At 43.3% G+C, this 16,451-nt stretch overlaps 1 protein-coding gene across 1 annotated transcript; it reads right to left on the bottom strand.

The window, feature by feature from the left end:
• Positions 1-7,924: 7,924 nt before the first annotated feature.
• cyp27b1 (cytochrome P450, family 27, subfamily B, polypeptide 1) lies at positions 7,925-15,312 on the bottom strand. The gene is made up of 10 exons (XM_023996783.2): positions 15,018-15,312; positions 13,908-14,098; positions 12,878-13,074; positions 12,322-12,522; positions 11,281-11,444; positions 10,806-10,972; positions 9,752-9,833; positions 9,431-9,628; positions 8,228-8,845; positions 7,925-8,070 (listed from the first exon to the last, which is right to left on the bottom strand). Exons 1-9 carry the CDS (start codon positions 15,243-15,245, stop codon positions 8,726-8,728), a joined length of 1,548 nt encoding a protein of 515 aa, XP_023852551.1. The 5' UTR covers positions 15,246-15,312; the 3' UTR covers positions 7,925-8,070; positions 8,228-8,725.
• Between the last annotated feature and the right edge of the window lie 1,139 nt (positions 15,313-16,451).

The raw sequence follows: 16,451 nt of genomic DNA, 5'->3' as shown, positions 1-16,451 counted from the left end.
GACCTTAACGTGAAATGCTTACTTATAAGCCCTTAACCAACAATGCAGTTCAAGAAAATAAACTTTACTAAATGAACTAAAGTAAAACAAAAAAAGTAACACAATCAACATAACAATAATGAGACTATATACAGGGGGTACCGGTACTGAGTCAATGTTCGGGGGGTACAGGTTAGTCGAGGTAATTTGTACATGTAGGTAGGGAGACAATGACTATGCATAGACAATAAACAGCGAGTAGCAGCAGTGTAAAAACAATTAGGGTGGTGTCAAAGTAAATAGTCCGGGTGGCCATTTTATTAATTGTTCAGCAGTCTTATGGCTTGGGGGTAGAAGCTGTTAAGGAGCCTTTTGGACCTAGACTTGGCGCTCCGGTACCGCTTGCCGTGCGGTAGCAGAGAGAACAGTCTATGACTTGGGTGACTGGAATCTTTGACCATTTTTTGGGCCTTCCTCTGAAACCGCCGAGTATATAGGTCCTGGATGGCAGGAAGGTTGGCCTCAGTGATGTACTGGGATGTATGCACTACCCTCTGTAGCACCTTACAGTTGGATGCCGAGCAGTTGCCATACCAGGCTGTGATGCAACTGGTCAGGATGCTCTCAATGGAGCAGCTGTAGAACTTTTTGAGGATCTGGGGACCTATGCCAAATCTTTTCGGTCTCCTGAGAGGAAAAATGTGTTATCGTGCCCTCTTCATGAGTGTCTTGGTGTGTTTGGACCATGCAAGTTTGTTAGTGATGTGGACACCAAGGATCTTGAAACTCTCACCCGCTCCACTACAGCCCTGTCGATGTTAATGTTCGGCCCTCCTGTAGTCCATGATCAGCTCCTTTGTTTTGCTCACATTGAGGGAGAGGTTGTTGTCCTTAGCTTAGTGATGAGCTTTGAGGGCACTATGGTGTTGAACACTGAGCTGTAGTCAATGAACAGCATTCTCACATAGGTGTTCCTTTTTTCCAGGTGGGAAAGGGCGGTGTGGAGTGTGATTGAGATTGCGTCATCTGTGGATCTGTTGGGGCGGTATGCGAATTTGGAGTGGGTCTAGGGTTTCCGGGATGATGGTGTTGATGTGAGTCATGACCAGCCTTTCAAAGCACTTCATGGATACCGTCGTGCTATGGGGCGGTAGTCATTTAGGCAGGTTACCTTCATTTCCTTGAGCACAAGGACTATGGTCGTCTGCTTGAAACATGTAGGTATTACAGACTCAGTCAGGTAGAGGTTGAAAATGTCAGTGAAGACACTTGACAGTTGATCCGTGCATGCTCTACGTACATGTCCTGGTAATCCATCTGGCCCCGCGGCCTTCTGAATGTTGACCTGTTTAAAGGTCTTGCTCACATCGGCTACAAAGAGCGTGATCACATAGTCGTCCGGAACAGCTGGTGCTCTCATGCATGGTTCAGCGTTGCTTGCCTCGAAGCAAGCATAAAAGGCATTTACTGTAGCTCGTCTGACGTCACTGGGCAGCTCACGGCTGGGTTTACCTTTGTAGTCCGTAATCGTTTGCAAGCCCTGCCACATCCAACGAGCGTCAGAGCCGGTGTAGTAGGATTCAATCTTAGTCCTGTATTGACGCTTTGCCTGTTTGCTGGTTCCTCATGCAACATGGGGCTGTGTATTATATCATACTGAATCAGGATGTGATGGCGGCGGAAGAATGGCACGACAATGGGCCTAAGGATCTCATCATGGTATCTCTGTGCATTTAAATGGCTTATGCTTGCCCATACCATAACCACACCACCACGGGGCACTCTGTTCACAACGTTGACATCAGCAAACCGCTCGCCCACACGTCTGCCATCTGCCTTGCACAGTTGACACTGAGATTAATCCATGAAGAGCACACTTCTCCAGCATGCCAGTGGCCATCGAAGGTGAGCATTTGCACACTGAAGTCGGTTACAACGCCAAACTGCATTCAGGTCAAGACCCTGGTGAGGACAACGAGCACGCAGATTAGCTTCCCTGAAACGGTTTCTGACAGATTGTACAGATATTCTTCAGTTGTGCAAACCCGAAGTTTCATAAGCTGTCTATGTAGCTGGTCTCAGCCGATCCCGCAGGTGAAGAAGCAGGATGTGGAGGTCCTGGCCTGGCATGGTTACACGTGGTCTGCGGTTGTGAGCCCGGTTGGACATACTGCCAAATTCTCTAAAATGACATTGGAGGGGGTTTATGATATAGAAATTAACATTAAATTATTTGGCAACAGTTCTGGCTGACATTCCTGCAGTGGCAGCATGCCAATTGCACGCTCCCTCAAAACTTGAGACATCTGTGGCATTGTGTTATGTGATTAAAACTGCACATTTTAGAGTGGCTTTTTATTGTCCCCAGCACAAGATGCACCTGTGTAATGATCATGCTGTTTAATCAGATTATTGATATGCCACACCTGTCAGGTGGACGGATTATTTTAGCAAAGGAGAAATACTCACTATCAGGGATGTAAAACAAATTGTGCATAACATTTGAGAAGCTTTTTGTGCGTATGAAACATTTCTGGGATCTTTTATTTCAGCTCATGAAACCAACACTTTACATGTTGCATTTATATTTTTGTTCAATATATATTATACAGTTGAAGTCGGAAGTTTACATACACCTTAGCCAAATACATTTAAACTCAGCTTTTCACAATTCCTGACATTTAATCCTAGTAAAAATTCCCTGTCTTAGGTCAGTTAGGAGCACTACTTTGTTTTAAGAATGTGAAATGTCAGAATAATAGTAGAGAGAATTATTTATTTCAGCTTTTATTTGTTTTATCACATTCCATTTGTCTTAGCTAAGGAATGAGTTACAACGTCGCAGTCCATATTCGTTTTGCATTACATGCTATGGTCAGGATTCTTACAGGCAAATAGCAATTGATGTCTAGTTAGGTGAGAGGAACATATGTAGTTAATCAGATTCCTTTGGTAATACCATTGGCAACTGGTAATACCATTGGCTACAATCTAAACCACAAGTAAGTATAAGTGATTGTATTCATGAGCATTATTGAATAAAGCAGAAAGTTTAAAGAGATTGAACTGGATCTTAAGCACTTACAAATTCGTAACATATCATACGAATTGCAGATTTGTAAAAATATATATATATTGCAGGACGTAACATTTCATACGAAATGGATGACGTTGTACACAATTGTGCACAATTTTCAGGGCCCGTTGTGGCTTTGAGTGCTACTTTCAAAACTACTGGCTGAAATGATACAAAACCTTTATAATGCATCTTTAAGTGGTGAAAAGAGGGATCAACCTGATATTGAGAAGGAAAATCACTTGTCATTAAAGGGGAAAATCAGCAGTTTTTTACTTATCAATTAATGATATGTACCGATTGATTCTTGAATAATGTAACTTATAAATGCTTCATTCCCAGTGGGTCAGAAGTTTACATACACTCAATTAGTATTTGGTAGCATTGCCTTTAAATTGTTTAACTTGGGTCAAACGTTTCAGGTAGCCTTCCACAAGCTTCCCATAATAAGTTGGGTAAAGTTCGGCCCATTCCTCCTGACAGAGCTGATGCAACTGAGTCAGGTTTGTAGGCCTCCTTGCTCACACACACTTTTTCAGTTCTGCCCACAAATTTTCTATAGGATTGAGGTCGGGGCTTTGTAATGGCCACTCCAATATCTTGACTTTGTTGTCCTTAAGCCATATTGCCACAACTTTGGAAGTATGCTTGGGGTAATTGTCCATTTGGAAGACCCATTTGTGACCAAGCTTTAACTTCCTGACTGATGTCTTGAGATGTTGCTTTAATATATCCACATAATTTTCTTCCCTTATGATGCCATCTATTTTGTGGAGTGCACCAGTCCCTCCTGCAGCAAAGCACCCCCACAACATGATGCTGCCATCCCAGTGCTTCACGGTTGGAATGGTGTTCTTCGGCTTGCAAGCGTCCCCCTTTTTCCTCCAAACATAACGATGGTCATTATGGCCAAACAGTTCTATTTTTGTTTCATCAGACCAGACAACATTTCCCCCGTAAAACTACAATCTTTGTCCCCATGTGCAGTTGCAAACTGTAGTCTGGCTTTTTTTATGGAGGTTATGGAGCAGTGGCTTCTTCCTTGCTGAGCAGCCTTCCAAGTTATGTCGATATAGGACTTGTTTTACTGTGGATATAGATACTTTTGTACCTGTTTCCTCCAGCATCTTCACAAGGTCCTTTGCTGTTGTTCTTGATTTGCACTTTTCGATTGATTTGCACTTTTCGCACCAAAGTACGTTCATCTCTAGGAGACAGAACGTGTCTCCTTCCTGAGCGGTATGACGGCTGTGTGGTCCCATGGTGTTTATACTTGCGTACAGATGAACGTGGTACCTTCAGGCGTTTGGAAATTGCTCCCAAGGGTGAACCAGATGTCAAGCAAAGAGGCACTGAGTTTGAAGGTAGGCCTTGAAATACACTGCTCAAAAAAATAAAGGGAACACTTAAACGACACAATGTAACTCCAAGTCAATCACACTTCTGTGAAATCAAACTGTCCACTTAGGAAGCAACACTGATTGACAATAAATTTCACATGCTGTTGTGCAAATGGAATAGACAACAGGTGGAAATTATAGGCAATTAGCAAGACACCCCCAATAAAGGAGTGGTTCTGCAGGTGGTGCCCACAGACCACTTCTCAGTTCCTATGCTTCCTGGCTGATGTTTTGGTCACTTTTGAATGCTGGCGGTGCTTTCACTCTAGTGGTAGCATGAGACGGAGTCTACAACCCACACAAGTGCTCAGGTAGTGCAGCTCATCCAGGATGGCACATCAATGCGAGCTGTGGCAAGAAGGTTTGCTGTGTCTGTCAGCGTAGTGTCCAGAGCATGGAGGCGCTACCAGGAGACAGGCCAGTACATCAGGAGACGTGGAGGAGGCCGTAGGAGGGCAACAACCCAGCAGCAGGACCGCTACCTCCGCCTTGTTTTGCAAGGAGGATCAGGAGGATTCAGGTCTGGGGAACGGGCCAGAGCCCTGCAAAATGACCTCCAGCAGGCCACAAATGTGCATGTGTCTGCTCAAACGGTCAGAAAACAGACTCCATGAGGGTGCTATGAGGGCCCGACGTCCACAGGTGGGGATTGTGCTTACAGCCCAACACCGTGCAGGACGTTTGGCATTTGCCAGAGAACACCAAGATTGGCAAATTCGCCACTGGCGCCTGTGCTCTTCACAGATGAAAGCAGGTTCACACTGAGCACATGAGCACATGTGACAGAGTCTGGAGACGCCGTGGAGAACGTTCTGCTGCCTGCAACATCCTCCAGCATGACCGGTTTGGCGATGGGTCAGTCATGGTGTGGGTGGCATTTCTTTGGGGGCCGCACAGCCCTCCATGTGCTCACCAGAGGTAGCCTGACTGCCATTAGGTACCGAGATGAGATCCTCAGACCCCTTGTGAGACCATATGCTGGTGCGGTTGGCCCTGGGTTCCTCCTAATGCACGACAATGCTAGACCTCATGTGGCTGGAGTGTGTCAGCAGTTCCTGCAAGAAGAAGGTATTGATGCTATGGACTGGCCCGCCCGTTCCCCAGACCTGAATCCAATTGAGCACATCTGGGAATTCATGTCTCGCTCCATCCACCAACGCCACGTTGCACCACAGACTGTCCAGGAGTTGGCGGATGCTTTAGTCCAGGTCTGGGAGGAGATCCCTCAGGAGACCATCCGCCACCTCATCAGGAGCATGCCCAGGCGTTGTAGGGAGGTCATACAGGCACGTGGAGGCCACACACTACTGAGCCTCATTTTGACTTGTTTTAAGGACATTACAAAGTTGGATCAGCCTGTAGTGTGGTTTTCCACTTTCATTTTGAGTGTGACTCCAAATCCAGACCTCCATGGGTTGATAATTAGATTTCCATTGATCATTTTTGTGTGATTTTGTTGTCAGCACATTCAACTATGTAAAGAAAAAAGTATTTAATAAGAATATTTCATTCATTCAGATCTAGGATGTGTTATTTTAGTGTTCCCTTATTTTTTTGAGCAGTGTACATCCACACCTCCAATTGACTCAAATTAGTAAATTAGGCTATTAGAAGCTTCTAAAGCCGTGACATAATTTTCTGGAATTTTCCAAGCTTTTAAAGGCACAGTCAACTTAGTGTATGTTAAACTTCTGACCCACTGGAATTGTGATACAGTGAATTATAAGTTAAATAATCTGTCTGTAAACAATTGTTGAAAAAATTACTTGTGTCATGCACAAAGTAGATGTCCTAAACGACTTGCCAAAACTATAGTTTGTTAACAAGAAATGTGTGGAGTGGTTGAAAAATAAGTGAACAACAAGTTATATACATATAGATATATATTCTTATACAACTCAATACTTCAAATATCATTATAATATCGCCCAAAAATAATATAGCAGTATGTAACTGTATTGATTCCCCCCCATCACTAATGCCTTACAGGAAAACAAACGATGCCGCAAGGTAGTATAATATTGACATTTCTAGAACAGAAAAAGACCATGAATACATTTATGATTTTTTTATTAGAAAACAAATAGAAAAGTAAAATAGTTCCATATTGTTAAAACAATTTTCCACAATGTGTTATTCCAACAGAGAAAGAAGCACCACATCATACAAGTCACATAAGGTTCTAGATGAAGAAAAACTGGTAACACAATTTGTTACCAGCTAAATAGTTTGGGACTTCATAAAAGTTCAAAATACTTAAAAAGACAAAGTGTCTTTAAACAGAGTAACCCAGGTGGGAGGATATGGTACACCATGCTAGTCCCACCAGCTGCCATTTTTTATTAAGATTTTAATGAGCACCATATAAGCACCAAATGAGCACCATCCTGATAAGAGCATCATAGTTTTGACCAAAATAATACTTTTTCAATAACACTCTTCTAAAAGGTAGTACATGACACATTTCTAAGCATTTTATAGAACCTTCATCAGCAATGCCTAAACATTATTAAATGCAACTGAGATGCCAATGCAATTTTAAATTAGATAGGGTTAAGTTGCTTTCATTTTACATTTTCATTTGAGTAATTTAGCAGACACTCTTATCCAGAGTGCCTTACAGGAGCAATTAGGGTTAATTGCCTTGCTCAAGGGCACATTGGCAGATTGTTCACCTAGTCGTCTCGGGAATCGAACCAGCACCCTTTGGGTTACTGGCCCAACGATCTTAACTGCTAGGCTACCTGCCACTGTACTTTCCATTTGTCTTAGCTAAGGAATGAGTTACAACGTCGCAGTCCATATTCGTTTTGCATTACATGCTATGGTCAGGATTCTTACAGGCAAATAGCAATTGATGTCTAGTTAGGTGAGAGGAACATATGTAGTTAATCAGATTCCTTTGGTAATACCATTGGCAACTGGTAATACCATTGGCTACAATCTAAACCACAAGTAAGTATAAGTGATTGTATTCATGAGCATTATTGAATAAAGCAGAAAGTTTAAAGAGATTGAACTGGATCTTAAGCACTTACAAATTCGTAACATATCATACGAATTGCAGATTTGTAAAAATATATATATATTGCAGGACGTAACATTTCATACGAAATGGATGACGTTGTACACAATTGTGCACAATTTTCAGGGCCCGTTGTGGCTTTGAGTGCTACTTTCAAAACTACTGGCTGAAATGATACAAAACCTTTATAATGCATCTTTAAGTGGTGAAAAGAGGGATCAACCTGATATTGAGAAGGAAAATCACTTGTCATTAAAGGGGAAAATCAGCAGTTTTTTACTTATCAATTAATGATATGTACCGATTGATTCTTGAATAATGTAACTTATAAATGCTTCATGATCTTAGTTCAACTGTCGTACCCCATCAGAACCCAAAATACAAGCTTGTTTTACTCCAATGTTTAGAAACAAAGTAAATATAAACAAACACTACATGGCCTCAAAACATGGTTAAAACTATAATTTTGATATCATGGATGGTCAGTCCTATCATCCATAGCTTTGTCTATGAATTTTTAAGTGGTTACATTTCTCCAGACCCATCCCTCAGCTTTTTACCAAAACAGGGGCGAGGCACAGTTTGTTATGGCCTTTCTAGGGAGTTTTTCCTAGCCACCGTGCTTCTACACCTGCATTACTAGCTGTTTGGGGTTTTAGGCTGGGTGTCTGTACAGCACTTCGAGATATTAGCTGATGTACGAAGGGCTATATAAAATAAAATTGATTGATTGATTGATTGTTATAGTTTCTACTGCTGATTGCAGCTTTATAGTACTATGTCACATAATTTCTCCTGATGCACTTTTCAAGTTTCAGTCAAAAGTTTCAAGTTCTATGCATTTCACTCTGCATGTAGATACGTTTCAAGATAGGCTCTAATGCACTTGAAATATTGCCATACCCTCCCTTCACCATCTCCTAGCCTCCTTGTGCAAAAAAATGTGGGAAGTGAGTTTCAGTTCACTGGAAATGCAACTACTACTGTTCATATACAGAGAGAAAGGTTTTCAAACAAAGACCTCTATTAGCCCCTCATTCAGCTGCTGTATCAACTCAGACCCAGGCCAGCCCAAACCAACTGGGCTTGAGATCTGAGGGGCTGGTCTATGGGTTTAGGCCTGCAAATTCAGTCGGGCCCTCTTTCGCAATGCTTTTCCCAGTACTCCCAACTGTCTCACTCTGAGAGACATGGATTGTCAGTCACAGTCAAATACACATAGCTAGTGTTCAGCAGGTCATCGACTCATCTTTCAATAAACTGCAGGTTGATCTCACTCTCTGGCACCAGCAGTGTCCGGGTCATGGGTTTGACTGCTGCACCACTGCCTTCTGGATCGGGCTTCACATCAAACTGCATCAGAATCTGAGGGGACCAGGAGAGGGGTTGAGAAAATTAGAGGGCACCCCTCACATGAACAGTACTTAGAAGAACGGAAGTCTATTACAAGGATAAAAACACAGTATACAGTCACAACCGAAATGATTGGCACCCTTGATAAAGATGAGAAAAGGACTGTATAAAATAAAAAATCCAAATACTGAGCTATATCGTATGCACATTTTGGGGGGAAATATTACATTTTATACTAATACAATTACTCAGATGTTTTTTTTCCTTAATACTCTGGCACCCTCCCCTTGCGAAGATAACAGCCCTGAGCCTTTTTGTAAAATGTTATATGAGATTGGAGAACACATTGGGAGGGATCTTACACTAGAGAGGAAAATGTATTACTTGTTAAACAAAATCTCATTAAATAATAAAATGTAGTGTACAACATAGCTCAATATTTGTGTTATCTTATAGTTTCTCATCTTTATCAAGGGTGCCAATAATTTCAGTCACGACTGTATGTACTGGGACTCAAAATGCTATGAAAATGAATTTAATTTTATGAGACACTTTCTGCCAAAGCCTCGATGTAAAAGTGACCAAAAATCAACTCACTCGTGCAAGTGCCAGGTAGACCTCCAGTTCTGCGATGCGGCGGCCGATGCAGCTGCGTTTGCCCACACCAAAGGGCACTGAGGCATAGGGGTGGTGGCCTTCTTCCCGGTTCAGCCAGCGTTGGGGCTGGAAGGCATTTGGGTTCGGGAAAAATGATGCATTCCGGGATGTGGCAAAGTGGCAGAGGGTGATCAGAGTCTGGATAGGATAGAATCGTGAGATACTGCACATTTGCCTTTACACATGAATATTACACCATATTACACCAGATTGCTGTAAAAGTGCTGAAAAATAAGCACTCAACATCACGTCAACACCTACATTTTTGGGGAGGAGGTAGCCTCCGACCTGGATGTCTTTGTCAGCGATGACCCTGGCATTGGCCGGAATAACAGGATAAAGTCTGGAGAAGCCAAAACACAACAATGTCAGTGTGACTGATCAGTCTAATGACTGATCGATTGGTTGTAGTAGTTGATTGAATCAAGGGTACATAGTTCACACCAATTGGTAGTGGATGAAATGATCTTCCCTTAATTATATAACGAGGAGCTATGAGCAGTTGGAATAGTGCTATATAAATCCAAACCTATATCATTACTATTATTATTTTGGGGCGGCAGGTAGCCTAGTGGTTAGAGCGTTGGGCCAGTAACCAAAAGGTTGCTGTATCGAATCCCCGAGCTGACAAGGTAAAAATCGGTCGTTCTGCTCCTGAACAAGGTAGTTAACCCACTGTTCCCCGGTAGGCTGTCATTGTAAATAAGAATTTGTTCTTAACTGACTTGCCTAGTTCAATAAAAAAAAATATCATTATCATCATATTTATGCTGCAATAGTTTATGTGTCGGGGGGCTAGGGTCAGTCTGTTATATCTGGAGTATTTCTCCTGTCTTATCCGGTGTCCTGTGTGAATTTAAGCATGCTCTCTCTAATTCTCTCTCTCTCTCGTAGGACCTGAGCTCTAGGACCATGCCTCAGGACTACCTGGCATGATGACTCCTTGTTGTCCCCAGTCCACTGGGCCGTGCTGCTGCTCCAGTTTCAACTATTCTGCCTGCGGCTATGGAACCCTGACCTGTTCACTGTGATTACTATTATTTGACCATGCTGGTCATTTATGAACATTTGAACATCTTGGCCATGTTCTGTTATAATCTCCACCCGGCACAGCCAGAAGAGGACTGGCCACCCCTCATAGCCTGGTTCCTCTCTAGGTTTCTTCCTAGGTTTTGGCCTTTCTAGGGAGTTTTTCCTAGCCAGTGCTTCTACACCTGCATTGCTTGCTGTTTGAGGTTTTAGGCTGGGTTTCTGTTCAGCACTTTGATATATCAGCTGATGTAAAAAGGGCTATATAAACAAATTTGATTTTTACCTGAGAACTTCCTTGACCACAGCCTTCATGAGGGGCATGCGAGCCACGTCTGCAGCCCCAGGCACCCTCCGACCCCCCATTACAGCCAATACCTCCTCCCGCAGCGAGGCCTGAACCTCGGTGTGCCGAGACAGCTCGTAAAGGGACCAGGACATGGTGCTGGAGATCTGAACACACACAGGACACAGCAGATCAGTACAACTGTAAAATCATTCACCATAAGAACACTGCAGCAGTGGATGGAGAGGATAGTGAGGTCTCTACAGCTAAGCCTGACTGTATGGGATCAGACTTAACATACAGAGAGGGAGATTAAGAAGAGGAAGTACGCTGTGACTAGGAGTGAGGGGGAATGGAGACGTTTGGCTATTGGATATGTTAAAAACAAATATTAAAGCACTAGGTCAAAGATAGAGCGATGAGGACAGAGGTGAGAGAGATGAGAGAGGAAGGAGAGATTAGAGATGTTCCTCACCGTGTCCACCCCAGCCAGGAGCAGCTCAGTGACGTTGCTGTACACCGTCTTCATGGGCAGCCCCGTGCGGGTCAGAAAGTAAGTCAGATATCGCCCCTCCACTTTCTCTCCCCGTGCCACCTTCTCCGCTTCCTCCATCAGACGCTGGTCAATGTGACCTTTTGCTGCAATGAGATAGATCAGGGGTCAAGATCAGAATGAAGGAGCTCAGTCAGACCTGAGTTCAAATACTATTTGAAACCTTTCAAATACTTTCAGCGTTTGCTTTAGCCCGCCTGGAGTACCAGATGGGCTAGGTGTGCAGTATTGCGACAATTCTATTGGTTCCATAACACCAGGCAAGCTCAATCAATTCTAGCTAGTATTTGAAATGATTTCAAATAGTATTTGAACCCAGGTCTGAAAGAGCTCTAGTCAGATTTAAGGGATCCGTATAGCTTGAAGAGGAAAAAAATAGACCTCTGGGAACGCTTACTACGGGGATTACAGGTAATGAATGGAAGGAGACCACACACTATGGGTTCTGTTCAATGGGAACTATTTATAGTTACTATAAGTTACTAGAAATCTATCCGTTGGGAGAAACTAACACTGGGGGCAACTAATAATAAAGCAGTAGGTCAGTCAGGTAGCATGGATTAAAGAAGTCCACGGAATTAAACCAAGGTGGAGCAAGTATTATTATTAATACTTATTTCTACTTTGCACATTCTTCCACTGCAAATCTACCATTCCAGTGTTTTACTTACTATATTGTATTTACCTCACCACCATGGCCTTTTTTTTGCCTTTACCTCCCTTATCTCACCTCATTTGCTCACATTGTATATAGACTTATTTTTCTACTGTGTTATGACTGTATGTTTGTTTTACTCCATGTGTAACTCTGTGTTGTTGTATGTGTCGAACTGCTTTGCTTTATCTTGGCCAGGTCGCAATTGTAAATGAGAACTTGTTCTCAACTTGCCTACCTGGTTAAATAAAGGTGAAATAAAAAATAAAATAAATAAAAGTATGAGGCTATCCAAGATGGCAGCTCACCGAATTGGAACATGTAGTCCCAGCACTGGCAGAAAGTGTCCCAGGGCTTGGGGAACAACTGGTGTAACCAGGCGGGCATAGCCATGGTGAGGAGCGTCATGACAAACATGGTGTTAATGGACTGAATGAAACGTTCTGTCTCCATGGGAACCACAGGGTCTAGACAACCAATCCTGGACTCGAACAAGATTGAGGAAATCCCTGCAGAGAGGAAGACAGGCAGAGGGTAAGGGGAGAAGGGTTTGAAAGGCTTTCCAGAAGGGCTTTGTGTTTTCCCTCTGTAATACAGATCCAATCAAGACTATTATAGACTTGTCAGAGTAACATACTCGAGTAGGTTATGGTAATAGACTAAACTAGCAACCTACAATGCTAATTGACATTGATTCAATAGAATGACAATGATAAAGCTCCTTCCTGATTTTGTCTCTTATTACAGGCACCTGACCACAGATGCTAACCTCATATACCACCGTTTAAAAACATCAACAAAGAAACAGAGTTGAGTAAAAGCAGGCCTCAGGGGCACACCACAGTGAATGTAAATAGACCTTACCTTCGAGGCCGAAGCGGTAGAACTCGCTGCCGATGTCCGGAACGAGGCCGCGGGGGTCCTGGCGCCTGCGGAGGCGGAGCTTAGTGATGAGGTCATCTACCACGCCGTTTAGAGTCGCATCGTAGGCCTCCACCGCCTTCGGACGTAGCATGTGCTTCCCCAGGAGACTCCGCACCGCCTGCCACTCCTCCCCCTCACTGAAGAGAGTAAGGTAAACAGAAAATAATGCCATCAAATGAGTTTGCACACCAACAAACATCAATAATGTACATGTTTTATACAGTCTGGGCCAACTGTACTGTAGGCTACATTATGGAACTGTAATTGTTCAGTTTGTGTCATTCTTTTGTTTTTTTAATCTTGTGTAGTAAATATTTCAGCTTGTATTTTCATGGTTTTATTCGTTTTTTTCCTGTAAAGCACATTGTGTTGCATTCCATGACTGAAATGTGCTGTATAAATAAAGCTTGAATTAATTTGAGATAGTATTTTCATATTCCTGGTGATTAGGTAATAACCCATAGGTAATAATAACCCATCATAGATCGAGGGATGACTCACTGTCTGTACGGCCGCTAGGCCAATTATTCCTTTGTCTAAAGTCTTTGTTTCATCTCTGTTAATATTTCCTGTTTCCTGTGAACAGCACGTCACCCTGACGTCAGAACAGCTTAAATCAGCATGACAACTCATTGAGTAAGATCACACAGTCAGACACTGTCACAAAGATAATTAGGCTGCTACAGTGATATGATGAAATATGGGACACCCATAAAAACAGATGCCAAAAACAGATGCCAGATGTCAAGTTTAACAGTGTCCAATGGTGATGACTGTGGCTGTCTGAGGGTGTGGTAAAGACAGAGAGAAGAGGAGAGGGGAGGGGGGAAGAGGAGAGGTGTGGTGATGAGAGAAAGGAATATGGCGATAGGGGAGGGAAAGGGATAGGAGAGAGGAGGCAAGGGCAACGGAGTAGAGGGGAGGGGGACAGCATGGGAGGAAAACAGCAGAGGAGAGGAATGGTACTCACGCTGTGAGCAGTCCGTAGCCGTGGCCTCGTTGTTTCCTATAGTCCTTCCAAGAGGAGAGGTCAGAGCGGATGGGGGTCTGGCCCTCCTGCCTCAGCACCTGCTCTATCAGGGCTGGTTCGGCCACGTGCACTGTCAGGATGGGACCGAAGCTGGCCTTCCACATTGGCCCGTAGCGCTTCACACCCTCAAGCTGGGAGAGGACAATACATTAGCACACAACGCATATAGATTGCATGATTCACTAGAGATGGAACCGTCCATAGAATGAATCTATTTCTATGGATGGAACATCAACATGTTGTGAGCAGACTAAAGCTAAAGCTGCTTGATGTAAAGTTTATGGCCAAAATCTGTACAATGTTCAAAGTTTTGGCAGCTGCCCCATGGTCAGTATGTGATATAAAGCTTGCCTTCTTGCTCCTTATGCTCCCCATCTACCCCTATTAGCCAGCAGACACCCCCAAAGCACAGGAACGTGCCTGAGTTACCCAAGGCACTTTCCTGCTCAATGAACCACTTGTCTTACATAGCCTATACATTCGCAACTACATGTCTGGTACATTTAGGTAGCTTTTGTTGGCCCCTGCATAGCTTTTTAATTGCTGGACAATTACATTACACACTGATGGTTAGGTTATACAGTACATGTAAGAGCCAGTGACAGGGTCTGCCAGTCTGACACTGTTCATGGCCTTGGCTGACTGAGGGAGGGCAAGCCTCAAGCCTGCCCTTCTCTATAGCACCATGCCATATCTAACCTAATGGAGTAGGTGTAGAAAGATGGCTAAGCTGAGTTCCCACTTTCGTTTTTCAGGGGAAACAGAAGTTAGGTTGAAAATACTGTACCCCTGAAAACCGGATGTTAGCGTTTTCTGGTGACTCTGCATAGGCTATGCCATACCCAACAGCAATGTAATAACCTATCTATTCCAAGAAACAATGTGAAGACCATATAAATCTCCTAATGAAACATTCATTACTATGGCTTTGCTGTTAAAAAGACAAACCCATAAGCACTAAGTATAATAAATTATAAAACACCAATTTCATACATTTACATCAGTGTCTGGCTAAAAAGAAAAGATCAACAAGTCAACCAAATAATTTACCTGCAGCTCGTGGAGGCGGGACAGTCCCCGTTTGGCGAAGAGGTCCCAGGCAAATTTGGCGACGGTGGGTCCCGGCATCTCCTTTAGGGTTTTCATCCCGTGCGCCGCCTCGGTCTTCTTCAGGCCAGCTGTGCTCTCAGCCCACTTCTCCATCCACTTGATCAGCGGGGACGCACTGCGACCGGACACTTTGAGGGCTTGCTGCAGCATCCTTATGGCTATGTTCATACGATGGAAGATGAACGAAGGAAAGTCTGTCGGGTGTCGGTGCTCATCTTGCACCAAGACACTGTATTTATACCGCTCGACCCATGCCGGACTAGAGTTATTAAGTTTCTCAGTGTGGGCCAATGAAAGCGAATGCTGGGTTCGACCCCGCCCAGTGGCAAGGCTGGGACGCAGTAGGCGTGAACTATTTGGAAGGTGTGTCCAATCAGATGGCAGAAGTCAGACCAACCCAAAGAAGCGCACACGTGGAGGGTAAATAACCTAATCAATTTTTATGTAGGACGATTTTTCTCAGACACCGGTGGAGGCTGCTGAGAAACAATTTTCCTGCACTGCATTTCTCTGTCTAGGCTTTTATTAGGAGGAAATGAATAGCAAACAGATATATGATAAGAATAAAATGCGTTACCCTAAATCACATATTGAAAAGAGTGTAGCTTAGCCTACTCCTATTATATGACGTTTATTTGATGTGGGTAATCCATTTTCCACATGAATATGAAACAAACATGCAAAATCATGTCAGTGCTGTTTAGCCTATAATATTCGGGTATTATATAAGGGATGCTTTGTTTCAGTCACAGTGGGGTTAATATATTTTATTTCAGTGACTCCAGAATAACCCATGTTAAATTAGTGTTCACTTTTTCCACGTCATAAATTGATTGACTCTGACATTTTAGAATGCATTTCCCAGTCCTGTAGATGTTGAGCAATAGGTCAATGCGTGATCCAATTATAGGCCTAGGCGTCTCAATTCAAGAATTCGTTAATACTGCGAATTATCTGCTCATAAAGGGTCTACTGAGAATTTTTTGCAATAGGCTACATGGATTCTTTGCTGACTAAGTGTTTTCCTGTTGGGTGCTGGCCTCTGTGTGAGCACGAGAGAAAATCCTGACCCGCTTTTCATTAAACGTGGAAGCTTGCCAAAACGCTATGTGTGCGCCTTGCGCAATTAAATAATAGTGGTTCTACTCGGAATCTGCTTTGACGTTTGGTCCTATTCTATCGTTCAACCCATACAGCCCCTTTCCTCGGATGTCATTTTCAGAGAATTACCAAACACTGAAATACCCACGATTGACTGTAACAGCGCCAAATACAGGCACAGATTTGGTTAATCTTCTTCAGACACATTTTGTGGGTAATTTGCATGTCCGCCAGTGGCTTGTCCAGAACATTTTGAATGGGATGTATGGCGTC

Source organism: Salvelinus sp. IW2-2015, linkage group LG11, assembly GCF_002910315.2.
Source record: "Salvelinus sp. IW2-2015 linkage group LG11, ASM291031v2, whole genome shotgun sequence".
Lineage (NCBI taxonomy): Eukaryota > Metazoa > Chordata > Actinopteri > Salmoniformes > Salmonidae > Salvelinus > Salvelinus sp. IW2-2015.
The sequence above is the reverse complement of the archived record's forward strand: the minus strand, read 5'-3'. Positions and strand labels throughout refer to the sequence as shown.